Source organism: Mobula birostris, chromosome 11 (genome assembly GCF_030028105.1).
Source record: "Mobula birostris isolate sMobBir1 chromosome 11, sMobBir1.hap1, whole genome shotgun sequence".
NCBI classification, from domain to species: domain Eukaryota; kingdom Metazoa; phylum Chordata; class Chondrichthyes; order Myliobatiformes; family Myliobatidae; genus Mobula; species Mobula birostris.
In genome coordinates this window covers 98,181,044-98,206,189 of record NC_092380.1, presented here as the reverse complement: position 1 = coordinate 98,206,189, position 25,146 = coordinate 98,181,044, and the positions used below count along the sequence as shown (strand labels likewise).

At 41.6% G+C, this 25,146-nt stretch overlaps 1 protein-coding gene across 1 annotated transcript in view; it reads left to right on the top strand.

Annotated features, from left to right (window-relative positions):
* slc6a5 (solute carrier family 6 member 5) overlaps nucleotides 1-25,146 on the top strand; it is a 68,909-nt gene that overhangs the window by 33,042 nt on the left and 10,721 nt on the right. Inside the window, exons 8-14 of the mRNA XM_072272743.1 lie at nucleotides 1,471-1,603; nucleotides 1,695-1,829; nucleotides 13,192-13,295; nucleotides 13,419-13,543; nucleotides 14,586-14,698; nucleotides 18,021-18,152; nucleotides 23,818-23,917. Of these exons, the coding sequence (XP_072128844.1) occupies nucleotides 1,471-1,603; nucleotides 1,695-1,829; nucleotides 13,192-13,295; nucleotides 13,419-13,543; nucleotides 14,586-14,698; nucleotides 18,021-18,152; nucleotides 23,818-23,917 (842 nt within the window). The remainder of the gene's footprint in view (nucleotides 1-1,470; nucleotides 1,604-1,694; nucleotides 1,830-13,191; nucleotides 13,296-13,418; nucleotides 13,544-14,585; nucleotides 14,699-18,020; nucleotides 18,153-23,817; nucleotides 23,918-25,146) is intronic.

The following is a 25,146-nucleotide window of genomic DNA, read 5'->3' as shown; positions in this document are numbered from 1 at the left end:
TGGGCAGCATTTATAGAAAAGAATAAATTGTTGACATTTCGGGCCAAGACCCTTCTTCAGAACTGAGAAGGATGCCTGAATTAAAAAGTAGGGGAGGGGAAAGAGGTGAGCTGGAAAGTGATGAGTGAACCAGGTGGGTGGGAACGGTCAAAGGCTGGAGAAGAAAGAATCTGACAGGAGAGGAGAATTGGCAATATGAAAAAAAAGGGAAGGAGGAGGGGTTCCAGGGGCTAGTAATTGATAGGTTAGAAGAAGTAAGAAGTCAGAGTGGGAAATAGAGGGAAAGGGGGAGGGGCAGGAGCAGCACCCAAAGAAAAAATTGATATTCATACCATCAGGTTGGAGGTACCCAGATGGAATATAAGATGTTGTTCCTCCACTCTGAGGGTAGCCTCTTCTTGGTACAAGAAGAGGCCAAGGATTGACATGCTGATTTGGGAATGGGAATCATTGTGGCAGATGGTGTGGAGTTGCTCGACGAATCGTTCCCGGAATTTATGATGAGTTTCACCAATGTAGTGAAGGCCACCTAAGGAGCGCCAGACACAATAGACAAACCCAGCAGATTCGCAGGTGAACTGTTACCTCACCTGGAAGGACTGTTTGGGGCCCTGAAAGGAGGCGTATGGACAGGGGTAGCACTTAGGCCGCTGGCAGGGGTAAATGTCAGGAGGGAGAGTAGTGGGAAGGAATGAATGGGAGGTAAAGGTACGTTTAGTGGTAGGGTCCCTTTGGAGATGGAGATGGTGATAGTTGGCAACTTATTTGACAACTTCATCGTTTTATTTTCCATTCAATATAAATAAAAACAAATGGGTGTGAAGCAAAATAGGATTCTGGTTTGTATTCTCCCATTTTCTACTCTTACCAAGAGTGAGCATAGGTAGATACGCTCAGTGGCCACTTTACTAGGTATGCCTGTACACCTGCTCGTTAATGCAAAAATCTAATCAGCCAATTGTGTGGCAGGAGCTCAAAACATAAAAACATGCAGACATGGTCAAGAGGCTCAGTCATTGTTTAGTCCAAACATCAGAATAGGGAAGAAATGTGACCCAAGTGACTTTGACGGTGGAATAATGGCTGGTACCAGATGAAGTGGTTTGCATACCTCAGAAACTGCTGATCTCCTGGGGTCTTCACGCACAACTGTCTCTTCTAGAATTCACAGAGAATAGTAGGAAAAACAAAAAAACGTCCACTGAGGGCAGTTCTGTGGGTGAAATGAGAGAGGTCAGAGGAGATTGGTTCAGGTTGACAGGAAGGTGACAGTAACTCTAATGTTATTGTGTTACAACAATGGTGTGCATCAGAGCATCTCTGAATGTACAACCCTTCAAACCTTGAAGTGGATGAGCTGAGGCAGCAGAAGCCACTCTGGGTTCCACTATTGTACTTAATAGGCAACTGAGTGTAGATTCTCTTCTCCAAACTCTGCAATGCTTTCATGATTGCTACTGTTTCCAACAGGTACTTTGTGTTACAAATTTCTGCGGGGATTGAACATCCTGGGAAGATACGGTGGGAATTAGCAATGACTCTGTTATTGGCCTGGATAATTGTTTATTTATCCCTGGCAAAAGGCATAAAATCATCGGGAAAGGTGGGTTACGGCATTCTTTCATGTACCGATCTTGTGATTTTCAAGAAATGATTGGCAATGCTTTATTGCATTTTCTGCCTTCTATCTACAGGTTGTCTACTTCACAGCCACCTTCCCTTACGTTGTCCTTGTCATCCTCCTGCTCCGTGGAATTACTCTGCCTGGAGCCGGAGATGGGATCTGGTACTTCATTACACCTAACTGGGATAAGCTGAAGGATGCCAAGGTAGGCAAGTTAATTAAGACGATTCAATAGCTATTGGTGAGTTGTATAGCACATGGAAGATAGCAATACATGCTTTAACTAACATTTAATTCTTAGAGGTGATTATGGGAACAAATTCAGACCAACATCTTTGTTTGTTTGTTCTGTGTATATTGACCCTCTTGAGTAGTGCATGATTTTAAATTGATCAGAATAATAAAAATAATAATAAAGATGCTCATACTCTTAGAAAATAAGTATCTTAATTTGTCCACTAAGATTTAAAACAGTGACATCAGTCAATAATAATTCTATTTAATGTATGGAACACAAACACCAGATATATTTGAAAAGCAGGGAAGTTATACTAAACCTATCAAACCTGGTTGGAAGCACATACTCTACTGTGCATAGCTCTGCTTTCCACATAATGAAAAGGATTTGGAGACACAAGGGACACAAAAGCTTCTGTAAATGCTGGAAATCCAGTGTAACACACAGAAAATGCTGGAGGAACTCAGCAGGTCAGGCAGTGTCTACAGAGATATCAGAGGCAAGAGATTTTGCAGATCTCAAGTCCGGGACCAATTCACTCATTTCTTATCATCTTGAGAAACTCCATTGGGCTACTTCTAAAACTTTACTTTTGCAAGGACTTCCTCTAGTTCCCAATCCTTTAATGTATTTCCCTCCTTGAACTCTTACTACAAATGATACAGTCTCTTCATACTCATGGTATGTATGAACATAAAAACTTGGGGCAGCCGAAAGACACTTGACTCTTCAAACCTGCTCTGCCACTTAATTGTTATTTGGGTTGTTATTGTCACTTGTACCAAGGTACAGTAAAAAGCTTTGGTTTGCACACCATCCACACAGACCATTCCATACATTACAATACATCTAGCCCTGAGACATCAAGCAAGGTAATTTGATTCCCAATGTAGCCCCCTGGTAAACTTCAGGCTCACTCAACTCGCTTTCGTCTAGGGGGAGCAGCCTTCAGCCCCGCCAAACTGGGTAATCAAGTTTGTGTGGATGCTGTACCCCGCACCGCCAAATAACAGACAATACACCATATGGGATTAAATGATTACACCTTATAGATCTTACTGGAACTATGTAATTTATAGAGATAAAATATAAAAGGAAAATAAAAGGCGCCAAACTTATCAAAGTTCAACCACTTCGTGCACAACAGTTGGAGCTCAATTAACGGAGTCTTCTTTCCACCATTCGATCCCCTCCGACCCCCTCGACCCACCTGGGACCAACCATGGTGGTCGACCAGACGCTCCACACGAGTCTGTCTTCGTCTCCTCTCCTTGCCGAAGACCCTGGGCTTCGGACTCCCACTCGGGGTCTGTCCCGTCAGCCAGCTTACAGCATCGCGTCTCCCCTCTCCGTCCCCATCGCGCCTTCTGTGCCAAAGCCTGCGAACAATAGCTTACAGACACGCAAGAAAGAATAACATCTATCCCAATTGGTTAACAAATGAATACAATTCTCTTTGTAATCCAAACAAGCTGCTAGAAAGAGAACTTTCTCAGCAGTTATTATTACAGAAAAGCCACTTTAATTATAATAACAAAGAAGCCATTTTGTTAGCCTTTGCAGTAACATAAAAGAAGAAACCCGTTACACCAACAAATGGTTCATTGGTTTATGCATTATGGACTGTCTGTCTGGTGCTTTCAGCTCCCTCCCATCTCCTTTCCCCCTTTATCCAAACATGATTCCCCTCTCCCTGTCCCCTTCCCACTCTCAGTCCACAGCAGAGGCCCATATCAGAATCTAGCTTACTGTCACTGAGGATCTAACCTGCTTCCAACATATTGATACAGCTATGAAGAAAGCAAGACAGGGGCTATATTTCAAAAGGCATTTGAGGAGATTTGGATTGTTTCCTGAACATTTAAAAACTTCTACAGATGTACCATGGAGAGCATTCTGACAGGCTGCATCACTCCTCTGGTATGCAGGGGAGGGAGGGTACTGCACAGGATCGAAAGAAATTACAGAAAGTTGTAAAATTAGTCAGCTCCATCATGGGTACTGGCCTTCATAGTATCCAAGGCCTCTCCAAGGAGCGATGCCTCAGAAAGGTGGCATCCATTATTAAGGACTCCCTTCACCCAGGATATGCCCTCTTCTAATTATTAGCATCAGGACGGAGGTACAGGAGCCTGAAGGCACACACTCAGTGATTCGGGAACATCTTCTTCCTCTCTTCCATCCAATTTCTAAATGGATTTTGAAGCCATGAACGCCACCTCACTTTTCATTTTTTTTTTCTGTTTTTGCACCACAATTTTTAAATCTATTTAATATACGTATATACTTACTGTAATTTATTTATTTTTTCTATATTTATCATGTATTGCATTGTACTGCTGCCGCTAAATTAACACATTTCACGGCATGTGGCGATGATATTAAACCTGATTCTAATTCTGATTTGTCATTGGATTTGTTTTTTTGTGGCAACAGTGCAGTGCAATACATAAAATTACTACAGCACTATGCAAACTTCGTAGGCTCCCTCGCTGTGTAAACCTTTGCACAGTACTGTATATCGAGGTGGTACCAAGGAGATAAAAGAATGCAGGATATAGTGTTACAGAGAAACTGCTGTGCAGCTGGACAAATCAAGCTAACGATCATGATGAGGTAGACTGAGAGATCAAGAGTCCATCCTTATGTCGAAGAAGTCGATTCAAGTACCTTATAACAACAGGGTAGAAGCCCTCCTTGAACCTGATGCTACGTACTCTCGAACTTTTGTGTCTTATGCACTATGGCAGAGCGGAGGTGAGCAAATGGCCAAGGAGGGAAGGGACCCTTGGTTATGTTGGCTGCTTTCCTGATACAGTGGAAAGTGTGGATGAAGTCAATGGAGGAGACTTTTTTTTTGCGACAGTCACAACTCCTTGCAACTTTTTACGGTCTTGGTTGGAGCAGTTGATTTAATAAGATTATGACTGATTTCGCTGTAACTTCAACATCACATTTTGGTCTTATCTGGCATTCTTTGCTTATCAATTACATTCTACCTTTACTTCAAACATAGTTTAAGACTCACTTTGAGGAAGAGAATTATGATGACTTTGAAAAGCCTTTGAAAAACAGCTTTTCCTCATCTCATCCTGTTTAAAATGGCAATCAGTAGATTTAGATTCTCCCAAAAGAGAAAACACCCTTTCTACGTCCACTCTGTCAAGACACCCCAGGACATTGAATGTTTCAGTTATATCAGCAGATACAAGCCCAGACTGTTCAACCTTTCCTCATAAGTCAATCTTCTGTTAAACTTGATCTCAACTGCTTGCAATGTAATTATATCCCTCTTTAAATAAAGAGGATGATATTGAACCCAGTCCTCCAGCTGATGTCTCACTAACATCCTACATAACTGAAGCAGAACTCCTGAATTTTGCATTCACTTTCTCTAACATTCTCTCCGCTTTCCTAGTTGCTGTAGGTGCATGTTATCCTTTTGGAGATCAAAGTTCAAAGTATGTATACTCAATACAACCTTGAGATTCGTCTCCTTACAGGCAGCCACAAAACAAAGAAACCCAATGGAACCCATAAATAAATGACTGTCAAACACCCAATGTAATGTACAGAAAAAAAAACAAATTGTGCAAACAATAAAAGGAAACAAATAATATTAAGAATGGAAGTCACAAAAGTGATCCACAGCTATGAAGCCAATCATCACTGCAGCCATACACTAGAATAGCTAAATGCCTCTGCATCCTACTTTCTCGCCCTACTTAAACTATTTGTTTCTATGTTGCAATTCCCCATATTTCACTCAATTTTCTTACACTTTTCATATTATTCCATGTTTCTAATGTATCTTTATGCCAAAATTTCTTCATCTTGATGGCTGAGAGACTGGTGTAGGGGACAGGGATTTGGGTTCCTGGATCATTGGAGCATCTTCCGGGGGAGGTACGACCTATACTAAAAGGACGGGTTATACCTGAACCCGAAGTGGTCCAATATCCTAGCAGGCAGGTTTAATAGAGCTGTTAGGGAGGGTTTAAACTAATTTGGCAGGGGGATGGGAGCTGGAGTGATAGGGCTGAGGAGGGGGAAAACAGAAATAGATCAAAGTTAGTGTGCAGCAGAGATGGTAGAAAAGATAGGCGGGAGATGAGGCTTAATCACAGCCAGTGGGGTGAGTTACAGGGTAATAGAGTTGTGGTGCAGTTAAAACAAAAATCAACAAATACTGGACAGAAAGTGTTGTATTTGAATGCACGCAGCATAAGAAATAAAATGGATGATCTTAAAATTCAGCTACAGATTGGCAAGAATGACGTTGTGGCCATCTCTGAAACTTGGCTAAAGGATGGCTGTCATTGGGAGCTGAACGTCCAAGGATATACAGTGTATTGGAAAGATAGTTTAGTAGGCAGAGGGGGTGGTGTGGCCCTGTGTATAAGAAATAATATTAAATCATTAGAAAGGGATGGCATAGGATTGGAAGGTGTAGAGTCTCTATGGGTTGAGTTAAGAAATGGCAAGGGTAAAAGGACCCTAATGGCAGTTGTATACAGGCCTCCAAACAGCAGCTGGGATGTGGATTACAAATTACAGCAGGAGGTATAAAAGGCATGTCAGAAGGGCAATGTCATGATAATCATTGGGAATTTTAACATGAAAGTGGATTGGGAAAACCAGGTCAGTACTGGACCTTAAGAGAGAGAATTTGTAGAATGTCTAAGGAATGGCTTTTTAGAACAGCTTGTTGTTGAGCCCACTAGGGGATCGGCTGTGTTGGATTGGATGTTGTGCAATGATTCAGAGGTGATAAGAGAGCTTAAGGTTAAAGAACCCTTAGAGAACAGTGATCACAATATGATCGAGTTCACTTTGAAATTTGTGAAGGAGAAAATAAATTCCAATGTGTCAATATTTCAGAGGAATAAAGGGAATTACAATGGCATGAGAAGAAAACTGGCCAAGGTTGACTGGAAAGGGGCACTAGTAGGAAGGACAGTAGAGCAGAAATGGCTGGAGTTTCTGCAAAAAATGAGGGAATATATTCCAAATAAGAAGAAATTTTTGAATGGAAGAAGGATACTACCAGGGCTGACAAGTGAAGTCAGAGCCAAAGTAAAAGCAAAAGAGAGGGCATACAAGGAAGCCAAAGTTAGTGGGAAGCTTTTAAAAACTTGCAGAAGGAAACTAAGAAGGTCATTAGGAAAGAAAAGATAAATTATGAAAAGAAGCTGGTGACTAAAATCAAAGAAGATACTAAAAGCTGTTTTAAGTATATAAAGTGTAAAAGAGAGTTGAGGGTAGATATAGGACCAGTAGAAAAAGACGCTGGAGATATTATGAGAGACAATGAGATAGCAGAGGAACTGAATGTGAATTTTGCATCAGTCTTCACAGTGGAAGTCATCTGCAGTATACCGGATATTCAAGAGTGTCAGAGAAGTGAAGTATATGCAGTGAAAATTACGACTGAGAAGGTGCTCAGGAAGCTTAATGGTCTGAGGGTGGATAAATCTCCTGGACCTGATCGAATGCACCCTCAGGTTCTGATGAAAGTAGCTGGAGAGATTGCGGAGGCATTAACGATGATCTTTCAAGAATCGATAGATTCTGGCATTGTACCGGATGACTGGAAAATTGCAAATGTTACTCTGTTATTTAAGAAGGGTGGGAGGCAACAGAAAGGAAACTATAGACCCATTAGCCTGACATCAGTGGTTGGGAAGTTGTTGGAATCGATTGTTAGGGATGAGATTACGGAATACCTGGAGGCACATGACAAGATCAGCCAAAGCCAGCATGGATTCCTGAAAGGAAAATCCTGCCTGACTAACCTACTGCAATTTTTTGAGGAAATTACAAGTAGACAAAGGAGATGCAGTAGATGTGGTGTGCTTGGATTTTCAGAAAAGCTTTGACAAGGTGCCACACTTGAGGCTGCTAAGCAAGATAAAAGCCCATGGAATTACAGGGGAGTTACCAGCATGACTGTTCGGCAGAAAACAGAGAGTGGGAATAAAGGGATCGTATTCTGGCTGGCTGCCGGTTACCAGTGGAGTTCCACAGGGGTCGGTGTTGGGACCGCTGCTTTTTACGATGTATGTCAATGATTTGGACTGTGGGTTTAATGGATTTGTGGCTAAATGTGCCAATGATACAAAGATAGGTGGAGTAACGGGTAGTGTTGAGGAAACAGAGAGCCTGCAGGGAGACTTAGATAGTTTAAGGGAATGAGCAAAGAAGTGGCAAATGAAATACAATGTTGGAAAGTGTATGGTCATGCACTTTGGTGGAAGAAATAAATGGACAGACTATTATTTAGATGGGAAGAGAATTCAAAATGCAGAGATGCAAAGGGACTTGGGAGTCCTTGTGCAAGATAGCCTAAAGGTTACCCTCCAGGTTGAGTCGGTGGTGAAGAAAATGAATGCAATGTTGGCATTCATTTCTAGAAGTATAGAATATAAGAGCAGGGATGTGATGTTGAGGCTCAGTAAGGCACTCGTGAGACCACACTTGGAGTATTGTGTGCAGTTTTGGGCTCCTTATTTTAGAAGGAATATACTGACATTGGAGAGGGTGCAGAGAAGATTCACGAGAATGATTCCAGGAATGAAAGGGTTACCATATGAGGAATGTTTAGCAGCTCTTGGGCTCTGTTCCCTGGAGTTCAGGAGAATGACTGGGGATCTCATAGAAACATTCTGAATGTTTAAAGGCCTGAACGGATTAGATATGGCAAAGTTATTTCCCATGGTAGGGGAGTCTAGGACAAGATGGCAGGACTTCAGGATTGAAGGATGTCCATTTCGAATGGAGATGCAGAGAAGTTACTTTGGTCAGAGGTTGGTAAATCTGTGGAATTTGTTGCTATGAGCAGCCGCGAAGGCAAAGTCATTGGGTGTATTTAAGGCAGAGATAGATAGATTCTTGATTAGCCAGGGCATTAAAAGGTATGGGGTGAAAACAGGGGACTGGGGATGACTGGAAGAATTGGATCAGCACATGATTGAAAGTGGAGCAGACTTGATGGGCCGAATGGCCTATTTCTTCTCCTATATCTTATGGTGTTATTGATGCTTTGATTGGATGATTCTCAATGACATTGACGGCAAGATTATGCAACAGCATTGATGGTACAGGTTAATCTGAGGAGGAACCATTTTAAATGGGCAGCTCCCTTCACAATGAGGTTTCCTTTTCTTCCCTTTTTAACTTGGGACCAAATTTTTAAAATTATATTTATTTTATTTAGAGATACAATAAGGAAGGGGCCCGTCTGGCCTAATGAACTGTACCACTTAGCAACCTACCTATATAACACTAGCCTAATCACAAGATAATTTACAATGACCGAATAACCGACCAACTGGTTTGTCTTTGAACTGTGGAAAGAAACCAAAGCACCCTGGAGGAAACCCATGTAGTCACAGGGAAGATGTACAACTTGCTTACAGATGTCGCTGAAATTAATATTCCGATTCTCTGAGCTGTAATAGCTTTACGCTAACTGCTACCCCACCGTGGTTACAATGTGCTAGTGCTGACATTCAAATGAAAGTACAACTTTGAGTAAGTTACCACATGAGGGCAGCCTAAAGCAGCCTAGCAGTTGCTGAGCCCAGTAAATTGCATTCATGAATTAAATTCAATTTCCTTCTTTCATTTTCACTCTAATAGATTCTGTTCCATAAATCAAATTTTTTTCTTTTTCAGAATGAATGATTGAAATAATTGGAACCTCCTTGAGAAAATAGAACCATGGAAATGAAAGAACATTCATAGAATGTTTCATGAATAAATGATATTTGAGTCTTATAACATCTGTTTCCATTTAGAAAGGACTCCTACTAATCAGTGCTTCTCCCTACTATTGAGCATTAGTGGGCATTTGACCAGAAAGAACAGTTCATTAGAAATGTAAAACAATGCAACAAATAATTTCAAGTTTACAGTGTGTGTTGTAACATTTGGAATAAATGAAGACTTTATGTAGTACATTTCACAGCTTTGGAACATTATACAGGCAATGATGGTTTTTAAAACAAAATGCTCACTGTGATGATACAGAAAACAGAGCAACCAACAAGATACCACAGAACAGAAAAGTGGCAATGGCCTGATATTCTGTTAAAGTGATTTGACTGAGTCAGAAAGACACTACCATTAAGACTCCTGATACCTGTAGCCCTTTGCTGAGATTGTTCTGTCCATCTGTGAGAGCAGAAGGGATATTGGTGCCATGTCTCGTCCAGAAGTTAGCATCACTGACTTGTGCAGTGACCTTCTGGTGCTGTATTGGAGCATCAGCCTGGATTTTTTGTATAGATTCCTCCAGAATGGGGCATCGTTCTTTTCTGTTTATGCACTATTTATTTAATTTGTAATGTTTCATAATTTTATATCTTTGCACTGTACTGCTGCTGCAAAACAGATTTCACATTGTATAAGACCATCATAGTACACTTGATTCAGTTCTGATCTTCTGACTCAGAAGAAAAGTTAAAATAGTTAAGTGAATGAGGGAGGTGGTGTAATATGGAGATGTGGGAGGTAATTTGTTTTGATAGGAAGAATAGAGAAATAGGTCATTGTGAGAAACTAGTAAATATAATTTGAAGAAATCAGACACAAAGTGCTAGAGGAACTCAACAGGTCAGCTAGCGTCTATGGAGTTGAAATAAACAGTCGACATTTGACCTACTCAGTTCCTGCACCATTTTCTGTGTGTTATTCAAGATTTCTAGCATCTGCAGAATCCCTTGTGTTTATTACTTAAAAGAATCAGGTTGTGTTTGTACATGAAGCATAGAAGGCTGGATATTATGGTTGTTATAGTGCCAGAAATGGTGACATTTGTCATCATAGCTCCATGGAGTAGGCAGAAATATCCAGATTAAGGAAGAACACACTTAACAATTGAAATCCTGAAGAAGATGTCAATGATTCCATATTCCCCCAGTGAAGCACCCTTCTCCACTTTAGAAATTTCTGATCGATTCGAAGAGTTAACCAACTATTCTTCCTGTAAAGCAGCCTAAAATATTAATTGATTGCTCTCACGATTACAGCTAAGCAATCTCTTACCATCGCTTCCTCCTCCTGACGTTCCACAATTGTCACAGAGTCAATCTGATCCACTGCTCAATAAATTTGTTGATAGTTACAGACTAGCTAGTATTTTAAGATGCATGTTGATTTTCATTTCATTGGTTAAAAGGACAATGATGTAAATATTTCCAAAAAATTTCTTTTATACTCTACAATTCCTGCTTCCAATGGTGAAATACACTCAATAGCTATTTTATTGTACCTAATAAAATGGCCACTGAGTGTACATTTGTGGTCTTCTGCTCCCGTAGTCCATCCACTTCAAAGTTTGACATGTTGTGCATTCAGCAATGCTCTTCTGCACACCACTGTTGTAACGTGTGGTGACTGGAGTTGCTCTTGCCTTCCTGTCAACTCCCAGTCTAATCATTTTCTTTTGATCTCTCTCATTATCTAGGTGTGTTCATGCACAGAGCTGCACTCAGTGGATGTTTTTTTCTTTATTTGTCATCCTTTGTAAACTCTAGAGACTGCTGTGTGTGAAAGTCCTAGCTGATCAGCAGTTTCTAAGATACTCAAACTACCCCATCTGGCACCAACAATTATACCACAGGCAAAGTCACTTAGGTCACATTTCTTCTACCATTCCGATGTTCGGTCTGAACAACAACTGAACCTCTTGACCATGTCTGCATGTTTTTATGCATTGAGTTGCTGCAATATGACTGGCTGATTAGATATTTGCATTCATGAGAAGGTGTACAGGTGTATCTAATAAACTGGCCGTGAATGTAAATGCTGTAATAAAATGCTTATTAATAATTTATATCCAAATACACTACTGTATGGAGAGTAATTTAATTTCCTATTTTTGTTCATCCTGCTGTCCTTTTAACAGCCAGGCTCCTCAGTTTCAAAATCGTGACAGAAATTTATCCATCTCTCCATCTCTTGACTAACTAGATGCTCTTTTAAACTGTCCAACCTATCCAATTGGGACAGATGTGTGGTGAAAATAACGATGATGTCAACAGTATCAAGAGCGTACACTAACCACACATGTAATAAAATGCAGACATCAGGAAGTTGGTGTCCAAGGTGCTTGTCACTCTGAAGAGTGCAAGATATTGAGTGCTTTGCCAGTAAAGTATATCTAATAGTGTAACATTCCTGTAGTGACCCTCAGGAGATACTGCAGATGCTGAACATCTTGGGCAACACACACAAAAAGCTAAAGAAACTCAGCAGCATTTGTGAAGGGGAATATAGCTGATGAAGGATCTCAGCCCGAAATGTCCATGAGAACATACGACCTAGGAGCAGAATTGAGTCCACTATGCCATTCGATCATGGCCGATTTATTTCCCCTCTCAGTCCTATTCTCCTGCCTTCTCCCTATAACCTTACTAATCAAGAACCTGTCAACCTCCACCTTAAATATACCCACTGACTTGGCCTTCACAGCCACCTATGACAACAAATTCCACAGATTCACCACCCAGAAGACTTCCTTTCCATTGTGTGAGTGATGATTCTTTGCTGTCCAGGGTGATTACGCAGAGAGCATCTTGTGTCCTAATGCTGGCCTCAGGTGATAAGCAGACCTTCTGTGAGTGTCTGCATGGTAGACAGAAGTAATCATGCCATTCATTCCACAATAAGCAACTCTAATTAAATGTTAAGATAAGTAAGTTGACTATTTGTTCCCTCCATAGTTGCTGCCTGACCTTCTGAGTTTCTCTGGCTTTTTGTGTTTGTTGCCTCTGTACTGACTGATTTTTGTGATCTTGCCAGAAGAAGGTTGTGTTTGTCTATTCTATAGCAGCCTTTATAGATATTCTAGTTTCTTTGTTGTTGCCAAGCAACCTTTTCTGGCACCAAACCTTAGTGTTTCCTATTGAAGTTATTAAGGAAAATAGTTTATATTTTGTTATTTATTCCTCTCAATTTCTTTTCCTATATTTATTTTGCTTTCTGTGATTGATTTGATGTTGAATTCACCATTTTGGACTGATGTTCAGACTGCAAGCTGCTAATTCTTCATTCTGGGTGGTTATAATGTCCCCTGTGAAAGGTACAGTGCTTTTGAGGGAAATGGCAGAAAATAAGATCGTGTTGAAGGAAGTCTGCAGCTGATCTGAAATAACCTAAAACCTGCCAATGGAGCTTGTTGTCAAGTTGTCTCCTCTGGTACTCAGTCAAACACCTGGGAACGTTTCGACAATTGAAAGAGGTTATCTGAATGTGGCTGGTTGTTGTTAAAATGAAAGTTGCCTTCCTTTTTTAAAGTCATATTTCTTCTCTTTCTGCTCAAAAGGTGTGGAAGGATGCTGCTACTCAGATTTTCTTCTCACTCTCTGCTGCATGGGGAGGATTGATAACGCTCTCTTCATATAATAAATTCCATAACAACATATACAGGTATGCGAGAGGACCATGGTCATCTTTCCTTGCTTTAGGGCTGGGGATATGGGTGGTGTGGATTGTGATTCTGCCTGTGACTGATGCCTTTCCTTTTACACTGCTTGCCTCTGCCCCCTCCAGGGACACTCTGCTGGTGACATGCGCCAACAGTGCCACAAGTGTCTTTGCAGGCTTCGTTATCTTCTCCGTCATTGGATTCATGGCAAAAGAACTTAAAGTACCCATCACCGAAGTTGCAGATGAAGGTAATGTTAAACAGAAACACTGGAATTACTTGCTAAGCTCCATATTTTTAGTGCATTAGTATCTGCTATTTCCCCAAGATATTCATTTGACTGGTGACGTAAAAGTCCAACAGGAATGGAGTCAAACTCCAGACTGATGACATCGTTGGTCTGAGGTTCTTGCCAATGATTATGGCAACATACGGACATTGTAGTTGAATCTCATCTCAATTTACGCAATATCCACTCTGGCTACACATGAGCACACAGGCATGTACACAAACAGCACACACACACATATACACACATCCACAAAATAATATCAAGTCAAAGTACTTCATTCAATGCAAGACACTAACACAGTTTGCTATTTCATCTCTATACACCATAATCTACACATATCATCGTCAAAACATTGAAGACACCAGTGTTCAAGTATCACTGTTGGGAACCTCAAGCCAAAATTATGGTTTATAGAGGGAGGGGAGAGGTATAATTGGAAACAGTGGGTTGAATTGATAGTGGAAATGCACCAGCAACAATTTTCACAGAAAGATTTTCTCTGTGTGTGTGTGTGTGTGTGTGTGTGTGTGTGTGTGTGTGTGTGTGTGTGTGTTTGTGTGATGCGCGCGCGCACGCGCACGACAGTCACGGAAAGATTCTACCATGAAAGTATTTACCATCTTTGAGAAATCTTTGGACAAGATTTGGCACTGTCGACAAGATGCCACAAGGGGGCAGCCTGCAGCGACCTGTGCTCCCACTGACTGCTCAGAAAATGTTTAAACAGAATTCACTCCTCTTTCAATTCTAATTTGCTGGATCAGATAATGGCTTTTGTTGAATAAATCAACTCCTTTAAGTGTGGACTGGTTGGAAACTTAAGATCTTCTTTCCAGGATCTAAGGACTCAAGAACAGAAATGTAACAAAGCCCAGAGACGCATCACAATAGGAGATGGTGGGGCTGCCATGAGTGCAAGATCTTTCTTGTAAGATCAGTGCAAGAAAGTGTAGTTAAACACTCGTTTTGTTTTATACATGCAATTCTTTGTGCGTTGCAGGTCCAGGTATTGCATTTGTGGTGTATCCAGAGGCTTTAACGAGGCTTCCTTTATCTCCATTCTGGGCTATAATTTTCTTTCTGATGCTCCTAACGCTTGGACTGGACACAATGGTAAATCATGAAACACTTACAGTAATTCCATTTACTTAGTTACTGCATGAATTGTTGCTTTATGCTTTCTGTGATTAGGGTCTGACATTCGGTGGAAACAACATTAGACATACGAATTTCACCACCACCCTCCTCTCTAAGCACCACTTAGACAGGTTATTATCATAATTATTCTACTTTCATGATTAATTTCCAAGTTTTGAAGTGATCCCTATTTTATATGCTTTCATGAATCACAATGAAGGGCACGTTAACCCTGTAGCATATTCTTGTGTTTCTATTTTGGTGACATTAATTTTGTAGCCTTTTTAATGAAATTTCCAATGAACACGGAGTTCTCGGCACATTGTCACTATGATTGTTCAAGCTATTTTGATTTGAGGATGTTTGCACATAATAGACTTTAACATAAATTCACCTGTGCCACAGTCTCAGCAAGGAGCCTTGCTTGAAGGGAATATGAAATGGAGATTCTCTGACCTAAACTCCTTTCAAACATAGCACCCTGCTGCAAGTGCAGGAACAGTAAATTTACCAATTCAAAATCAGTCCTCAGAGCTGTATCTAAGTACATTCACAGAGATGAAGGTCCACTCTTCTGATCTATTGCTTTGCAGGTTGTAATAATGTGGAACTGAAACAAATAGCATAATGTAATCAGTGTAGGTAATTAACACAATACAGAAATTATATATAACGCAGTGAGAAAAGATCACAGTCACACAAGAGAATCAGCAGCTGATGGATATCCAGAGCAACACACCCAAAATGCTGGAAGAACCGAGCGGGTCAGGAGAGGAGCGAAGAGCCGAGACCCTTCATCACATCAGAACTGGAAAGGAAGTGGGAAGAAGCCTGAGTAAAAAGGTTGGGGGAAGAGGAAGGGGTACAAGCTGGAAGGTGATAGGTGAAGGCAGGTGTGGGGGTAGGTAGGTGGGTGGGGGAGGGAATGAAGTGAGAAGCTGGGAGGTGATGGGTAGAAAAGGTAAAGGGTTGGAGAAGAGGGAAACTGATAAGAGAGGAGAAAGGGAAGGAGGGGCACCAACGGGAGTTGATAGGCAGCTGAGATGAAGAAAAAGGGAGGAGGGCACTAGAATAGGGAATGGAAAAGGAGAATAAGGGGAGGGGCCAGAAATAACCAAAAGTTGGAGAAATCAATGTTCTATTAGTCGCTAGAGGAAAGGGGTAATTATTTTATAAATACATTTCAACGAAATGAAACTTTTAGTTCCATAACTCATATTATGCTAATATATGTAATGATGCATATGACCTCATGGAAGCATAATCAGACAGAAGCTGACATCCAATCAAAAGAAATGGTGTTCCACAGGAATACTGTGACCAGTGGCTTGTTGCAAAGCCAGAGGCAAAATTGTGTCGGAGACAGAAAAGGAAAATTTGATGCCCTTCCTACACCCACAACAAACAGAAATTGAAGCAATTTCAAGCTGATAATCCAATTTTAAATTCTTACTAAAGTCAATGATGTGATTAGATGGACAGGATGTAAAATGTGCTTCCAACTCAAAACCACTTAGATTATGAAGACAGGCAGTCCTCTTTTATTGTCATTTAGTAATGCATGCATTAAGAAATGATACAATATTTCCTCCGGTGTGATATCACAAAACACAGGATAAACCAAGGCTGAAAAAACTAACAAAACCACATAATTATAACATATATTTACAACAGTGCAACAATACCATAGCTTGATGAAGAACAGTCCATGGCACAGTAAAAAGTTCAAAGTCTCTCAAATGTCCCACATCTCACGCAGACGGGAGAAGGAAGAAAACTCTCCCTGCCATGCCCGACCACCGTCCGACTCTGAGTCATCCGAAAACGTCGAGCCTCTGATCAGCTCTCCGACACCGAGTACCGAGCACCATCTCTATCTGAACGATTCGACCTCAGTCTCGGTCGCCAGCAGCAGTGAAAGCCAGGGATTTTGGGGCCTTCCCTCGGAAGATTCTCGATCGCCCAGTAACAGCGGCAGCGAACCTGCATTTCAGAAATTTCTCCAGATGTTCCTCTGTGCTTTCACGTCTGTCTCCATCAAATCAGAATTGCCCACGGCCCCTATTTAACGGATATGATATCATATTTATCGGAGGGCTGCGTGCGCGTGGTGCGCTGCTATTTCCTCCTCCCGCCTTAGACTGCTGTGTTGGTTAAAATTGTCCACGTTCCCCCATCCCCTATAATTTTTACAGTCATGTAAAGGCTTTGGAAAGAAGAACCAAATAATAACAACAGATGTACAATTCGTAGAACATAAGAGAGTAGAACACTGGAGCAAACTATTTGGCCCACAACATCTTTGCTAAGCATAATTGCAAATTAAGCTAATCCATTCTTCCTGCATATGACTCATATCTCTCTCTATTCCCTGCATATTCAGGTACCTCTCTAAAAGCATCTTAAATGTTATTACCCCAGAAACGCTCAGTAGCTTGTTTGTCAGCATGCTGCCATTAATCAGTAATATCTCCTTGTGTGGATACTAGGCACAATAGGAGACATATCTTGTTTTGGAGCACAAGAGACATAATACCAAGCTGCTGTTCTAAAGTTATCATCATCAGAAAAAAAAATCCAAAATTTGGTTGCTTTTATTTTCCAAACCAAGAATAAATTTCAAGGCAGGAGGAGTTTCCTTTTGAGGATCCGTCTGATCTGGCTGCCTGGTCTGTTCAAATGCTTCCTTCTTGAACTTTCATGTTCCGTTTCCCTGCCTTATCCTTCCCACAAAAGTAGAATTTGAACAGCATATGTTAAGGACAAGAGGAGAGAGAAGTTATGGGTTTCTAGAACATGACCTAAGCCCTTTTGTGGCCATTGAATTAGTTCAGAAGCGTAGGCAAATAGCTCTGTAGGAATTCAGATGTCAAAAAGCCAAGAATAAGTTTTCATTGTGACATAAATATGAATGAAAATTGGCTGCTTCACATTATTATCCACTTCTACTTCAAACAATAAACATGCCCTGTTAAGTAGTGGTGCCAATGTTGCATCCAGCCTTTGAAATTTATTTCAATTGAAATCAATGCAGCTGAAATTTGCAGATGGAGAAACAAAGGTAATGAGAGCATCACATTGTGCTAATGATGAATCGATCACTTCTAAGGACTTAACTTACAATGTAATGATTTTAATGAGCATTGTTTAAAATATGTAGTCAGTAGTAGTAGTACTGACATATTTGAATAATTCCAAGACTGAATATCAGAAAAGGTCATTGTTGTAAAGTGATGACCTCTGTTGCCATTATTTCTTCATGTGTATAATTTACATGTGTTTTCTGATTAAATCTAAGTTTGCAACAATTGAGACCATTGTGACTTCAGTTGTGGATGAATTCCCTGGATATCTCCGGCCCAAGAAACCGTTGTTTACCTTAGTCTGTTGTGTGGTTTTCTTCTTCATGGGCATCCCTATGGTAACTCAGGTAAGATACCGTTCCCAATTTAAACAAATAACATTTACACTAATGCCTGGCAGTTAGCAATTCCTCCATCAGTTGCTATTGAGCGCAGAAGTAAAACCATTTTGTAAGATGAGGGAAGGAAAGGGTGATGAAGTAAAGTCAATCATCTCCCTCAGTTGTACTGTATAAAGGCAGTAGTGAAGCTGGTATTAAAGGAAGGTACCAATTGTTGCAGGGGCATGAAACACATCTGTTCTGTGGTGTCACCACAGTAACACTGATCCATCATTACAATGTGCATGTCCTCCCTTATTGTTTTCCAGTTTAGAGATGTGTTCCATGACTGTGCCCATTAAGGAGAATCTAGATAAGTCATAAGTGACTGCAGATGCCGGAATCTGGAGTAAAACACAAGGTGCTGAAGGAGCCCGGCAGGTCAGGAAGCAACTGTGAGAGAAACGTTGGCTGTCCATTTCTCTCATAGATTTTGCCTGACCCTCTTGAGTTGCTGCAGCACTTTGAGTGTCGATTTGACCCTTGGTGCTGGCTTCAGATACTCTGTTTCATTTCAACAGGTACGGTACGCTGAGAACTATTTCTGAACAGTTCGCATGATGGTCCCCATAACCGTCCAGCCCACTAAACTTTAGTGTGATAGGTCCATTGCTCTTAACCAATCACATTAGAGTCCTGTACACCATAACCCTTGGCCTGCAGGGACGGAGATGAGCTAGGACAGCCAATGGTTGGCATAGTTACACAGAGCAGTATCTTACTTGTGAAAGTATTTACGTATTTAGAGATATAGTGCAGACAGGCCCGTCTGGCTCGATGAGCCGCATTGCCCAGCAATCCACCTATTTAACCCTCGCTTAATTTACAATGACCAATTAACCTACTAACCAGTATGTCTCTGGACTGTGGGGGAAATAAGAGCAGCCAGAAAAGGCCCATGCTTTCCATGTGGAGGACGTACAGGCTCCTTACAGATGACGTCGGAATTGAACTCTGACACCCTGAACTGCAATAGCATAGTGCTAACTGCTACTCTACCATGGTCCCCAAAACATGTTTTGGCATGTCCTTGCTTTGGCACCAAGATAAAGAGCAAACACTTTCTGTTCAATTGTAAACACAAGAGAGTCTGCAGTTGCTGGAAATCCAGAGCAACACACACACAAAGTATTGGAGAAGTTCAGCACGTCGGGCAGCATCTATGGAGATGAATAAACAGTTGATATTAGGGGCTGAGAGCCTTCATCGGGACTGCAAAGGAAGATGCCAGAATGAGAAGGTGAGGTCGGAGAAGGAGGACAAGCTAGAATGTGATAGGTGAAGCCAGGCAGATGGAGAAGGGGAGGGATGAAGTAAGAAGCTGGGAAGTGATAGGTGGAAAAGGTAAAGGGCTGGAGATGAATGAATCTGATAGGAGAGGATAGTGGACCATGGAAGAAAATGAAGGTGAAGGGGCACCAGAGCGAGGTGATGAGCAGATGAAGAGAAAAGCAGGGATAAGAAGGGAGCCAGAATAGGGAATGGAAAAGAGAGAAAGGGGATGGGGAGAAGTAACTGGAATCTAGAGAAATCAATGCTCATTCTGTCAGGTTGGAGGTTACTAGGACTGAATATGAGGTGTTGCTCCCCCCACCGGAGGGAGGCCATGGACCGACATGTTGGAATGGGAAGTCGAACTTAATTGGGTGGTCACTGGGAAATCCTGCCTGTTGTGGCAGGTGGAGCAAAGGTGCTCGACGAAGTGGTCCCCCAATCCACATCAGGCTTGAAACATAATTCTGGTTCAGCACGGTCTTTGCGTTTAGCATTATTTTTTGATGTTTTGCTTTGATATCACACAATTTTAGTACAGAGTAAAACATGTATTTTCTTCAACACGTTTCACAGCACTATTCCATTTGAGCAATGATACTAAAATATGACACATCAGAAACACTTTGAAATAGACGTTTCATTTTATGTTCTTTTTACTATTTACTTGAATTCTTTTTATATCTGCAAATCACCTCAGAACAGTTGATGTTTGCCTGGCATCTCTATGATGTCCCTATGAACGATGTCAAGGATTACCGAGCACACGTTTGCTCCATTGACAGAAGGACATGGAACTGTATGGCGTAGGAATAGGCTGTGACCCACAATGTCTGTGCCAAGCATGATGCCAAATTAAACCAGAGTAACACACATAAACGCTGGAGGAACTCAGCAGGCCAGGCAGCGTCTATGGAGAGGAATAAAGAGTCAATGTTCTGGGCCGAGACACTCTGCTGAAGGATCTCGGACTGAAACACGAACTCTTTACACATTCTCCATGAATGCTGCCTGACCTGCTGAGTTCCTTCAGTGTTTGTGTGTGTTACTTAGGATTTGCAGAACCTCTTGAGCCAAATTAAAATAATCCCTTTTGGGTTGGGCTGCAATTTTCACTGTTCACTGACAGAGAAACTAAGAGTGTATTCATCAGGGATCTGAAATGAAGTATTAAACAATCTTCACTATCACGTTGATGTTCTGCATTATCTTCCAACCTCATTTTCCGATGGTCATCACTGTGCAAAATGAATCACACTGGCGTCTCCATTGATCACAGGCTTTATTGTTCAACGCAGTTGTGAGCTGCAGACAAAGCTTGTTATCCCTCGTTCATTCTGTACCATAAAACCACAAGACATTGGAGCACATTCAGGCTATTCAGCCCGATGGGTCTGCTCTACCATTCGATTATGGATGATTTATTTTCCCTCTCAACCCCTTTTTCTGCCTTCTCCCTGTAACCTTTCATGTCCTTACTAATCAAGAACCTCTGAACCTCTGCTTTAAATATTAAATTAGATTAGATTATGAGGACACGCAGTCCTCTTTTATTGTCACTTAGTAATGCATGCATTAAGAAATGATACAATTTGTTCCGCCAGAATGATATCACAGAAACACAAGACAAACCAAGGCTAAAAAAACTGACAAAAACCACATAACATATAGTTACAACAGTGCAAAGCAATACCGTAATTTGATAGAAGAACAGACCATGGGCATGGTAAAAAGTCTCAAAGTCTCTCTAAAGTCCCATCATCTCACGCATACGGTTGAAGGAAGAAAACCCTCCCTGCCATGAGCTTCCAGCGCTGCAAACTTGCCGATGCAGCACCCTGGAAGCATCCGACCACAGTCCGACTCCGAGTCCGTCTGAAAGCTTCGAGCCTCCGACCAGCTCTCCGACACCGAGCACCAAGCAGCATCTCTGCTGGGCGCTTTGACCCCGGCCCCGGCAACAGGCAACAGGCAAAGCCGAGGATTTGGGGCCTTCCCGTCCGGAGATTCTCGATCACACAGTAGCAGCGGCAGTGAAGCAGGCATTTCAGAAGTTTCTCCAGATTTACCTCTGTGCTTCTCATGGCTGTCTCCATCAATATACCCCAAGACTGGCCTCCATAGCCATCTGTGGCAATGAATTCCACAGCTTCACCATCCTCAGGCTAAAGAAATTCCTCTTCAGCTCTCTTCTAGAAGGATTTCTTTCTATTCTGGATCTGTGCTCACTATTTCTAGACTCTACCTCTATTGGAAACATCCTCTCCACATTCACTCAGTGTAACACCCCTCATTCTTCTGAATTCCATTGAGCACAGGTCCACAGCAATCAAATGCTCCTCATGTGTTAACCCTTTTATTCCTGGGATTATCCTCGTAAACCTCCTCTGCACCTTCGTCAATGCCAACACAGTGACTTAGGGCCATCCATAGCATGTGAGTAAAGTGGACCAGACTCTTAAATGGGTTCGAGATGCAAACACCAAGAAAGCACCATAACCCCTTCACCCATGTTTTTGCTTCCTTCATTGGCACTCCTTTCTGCCACTGTGCTGTCATAGCTGCCACAGAAAGAGCTCTTCAAATCACTTCAGCACTCAGTTCAGCAGTCACGCAATAGCTCTACGTTCTACTGGTGGTTGGTGGTGGCATCTGTTAGTCTTGCGAGACCATGGATCTGCACCTGGAAAGTCTTGCCTCAGTCTGTGTTAGAGCAGCGTCTGTTGTGGCTGTAGAGGCCCACATGGGAGTGACAGTCTCGGCTGTAGCGACTGCACTTGAAGGCGCTGTCCTCCAGTGTTGTCTTGGTGCTGTTTTTCCGACAAGTGCGCTTTTCTTCAGCAGCAAGCCTCAGCTTCTCTTCTCCTCTTTTTAGACCTCTGCTACAGTGCTGTGCAAAAATCTTAGGCACATACATGTAGCTAGGGTGCCAAAGTCTTTTGCACAGTACTGTAAATGTTAACATGGAGCTCAGAGTGAGTCTGTAAATCTGGCGGGAGCAAAGGATGTTGGGAATGTTGAGAGTGGTGCATCATGGGAAGGGTGGCAGAGAAAGAGTGCCAGGGGCTGGAGGTGCTGCAGGTGCAGGCACACCCAGCTCTGAGACACCAAGTAAAGTTATTTGATTCCAAACAAATGGTTTATTGATCATTACAGAATGTCTCTCTGGTGCTTTCTGCTCCCTTCCCTCTCCCTTCTACTTTTCCCAACCATGATTCCCCTCTCCCTGCCCCCTTCCCACTCTCAGTCCACAATAGAGAGCCATATCAGAATCAGATTTATCATCAGGTTTGATATGTCATGAAATTTGTTTTTTTTTTGTGTGTGCCACGAGTACAGTACAATACACAAAATTACTACAGTACTGTGCAAAAATCTTAGCTATATATATTTGCCTAAAACGTTTGTAGAGTACTGCATATGCAATTCCCGATTGAACAGTCCCACCCGTCACAATTCTTTGTGGAAAATTCCACTGTGATGCTTTTAAAGGTTTTCTATTTTACCAAATTTCATCAAACCTTTTGCGCTTAGGCATTAACACTATAATCAGCTCATGCTTAGAGCATCAGAAGTGAGTAAAATCCAATTTATAGACAAGATTTTCTTTAGTGGACTAACAACAAATTGTCAGTGTCAGTGGAATTATTGGTCTGTGAAGAAGGTTGAGTATGAAAAGAACAGATTGGTTTCATATTGCTTTCCTGTCCACCCCACAAATGCTGGTGTTTTATCACACGAGGGAAGAAGTCTAAATTTCTTCATCTCCTCATCCCTCAGCCCTGACTTCCCAGCTCTTGTTCTACTCCTTCCTCCAACTTCTTATACTGGCCGTCTCCCCGCTTTCTTTCGGTCCGGATGAAGGGTCTCAAGCTGAAACATTGACTGTCCATTGCCCTCCATAGATGCTGCCTGACAACTTGAAGTCCTCTAGCACTTTGTGTAGTGCTCTAGATTCCAGGATCTGCAGTTTCTTGTGTCAGACTTACACACAGAAAAAAAATTGGTTTGCAGAGTCACCACATATGAGGGACAGCTATGTAGCATGGTGGTTAGCACCATGTTATTATAGTGCCAACAACCTGGGTTCAATTCCACCATTGTCTACAAGGGGTTCATACATTCTCCCTGTGACTCTGTTGGTATCCTCTAGGTGCTCTGGTTTCCCCCACATCCCACAGACATACGGGTTAGTAGGTTAATTGGTCACGGGGGTGTAATTGGGCAGCATGGATTTGTTGGACAGAAGGGCCTGTTACCGTGCTGTATCTCTAAATAAATAACAATTTTCCTCATATTATTCGGGAGTCGGACCTTTCTGAGGGAGTACTCATAATTCTGTTCTATTTTGTGTTTCTAGAGTGGAATCTACATGTTGCAGTTGGTGGACACCTACGCAGCTTCCTACTCGCTTGTCATTATTGCAATATTTGAACTAGTTGGAGTTTCATATATATATGGTAAGACCACTCTGTTTAATCAGTTGTTCTCTGCAGTTACTAATGTCCCTGAAAAGCTATTAATAATTTGGGATCAATATTTAGTGCTATCCATATCAATGTTTGTATAAATCTGTTGAGACAAGGAGAACTGAACGAATGAGCATAATTCTATAACATGATGCAATATGAGTCAGTGCAGCACTTTGCTGAGTCTTTCCTTTTCCCAGCATAAGCGTCATTCCTCATGCTCGGTAATTAGTTACTCTGATAACTTTTTTGATCATATTGTGGAGAAAAAAATCTATGTTAAAAAACCAGATAACGACACATTGCTCCAGATAATATCTGACTTTCTGTTTAACATGATAATTAAAATAAATGAGCCCACACACTTCCACATAATCCTCTGACTTAGACAAAACAGTTTTGACATTTGACAGCTGATTGCAGGAACCATGATGTGCATAATGTAACATTTGTGGTGAATTATTGTACTGTTTTCTTTATCCTCTGCACAGTAGTTGAAATGATTTTGTGAATGTTGACTGGAACTGACTGCCACATCCCGAATTGGAAACTCATGGACACACATCTCAATTTAGCTTTTAGTCTAGACTGATACTTGAGTGCAGTATTGAAGCATCACATTGTAATACGAAGCATTAAAATTTAAGATGAAAGGTGCACGCAGAAGATCTAATAGCAGAGTGTAGAGAACAGCAAAGCGAACTCAACCGTTAAAACATCAGCAAAATAGATTTTCTCGTCCTTCAGTTCCTGTTGTGAGGCGGTAAGTGAAGAATGGTGAAATTAATTTGTGAGATTGTTACTTGAACAATAGCCCCAACACAAATTTATACGCCTTGTTTGTGTGTCCTCTTTGATTCCTCTGTTGCAAGGGAAGCAATTGCAGTCTATTCACTCTTTTCTCATGGCTACAACTTCACCAGGAAAATTACATCCTTTCTGTAAAGCTGTGTCCAGAACTGTAACACGAGGAATTCTGCAGTGCTGGAAATTCAAGCAACGCACATCAAAGTTGCTGGTGAACGCAGCAGGCCAGGCACCATCTCGGCCCGAAACGTCGGCTGTACCTCTTCCTAGAGATGCTGCCTGGCCTGCTGCGTTCACCAGCAACTTCGATCTGTGTTCCAGAACTGTATATAGTTTGCAAGCTTGCTCTAGTGTTGAGAGTTCGAGCATTACCTCTTTGTTCTTGTACGCTAAGCTTCTGTCAATAAAGAAAA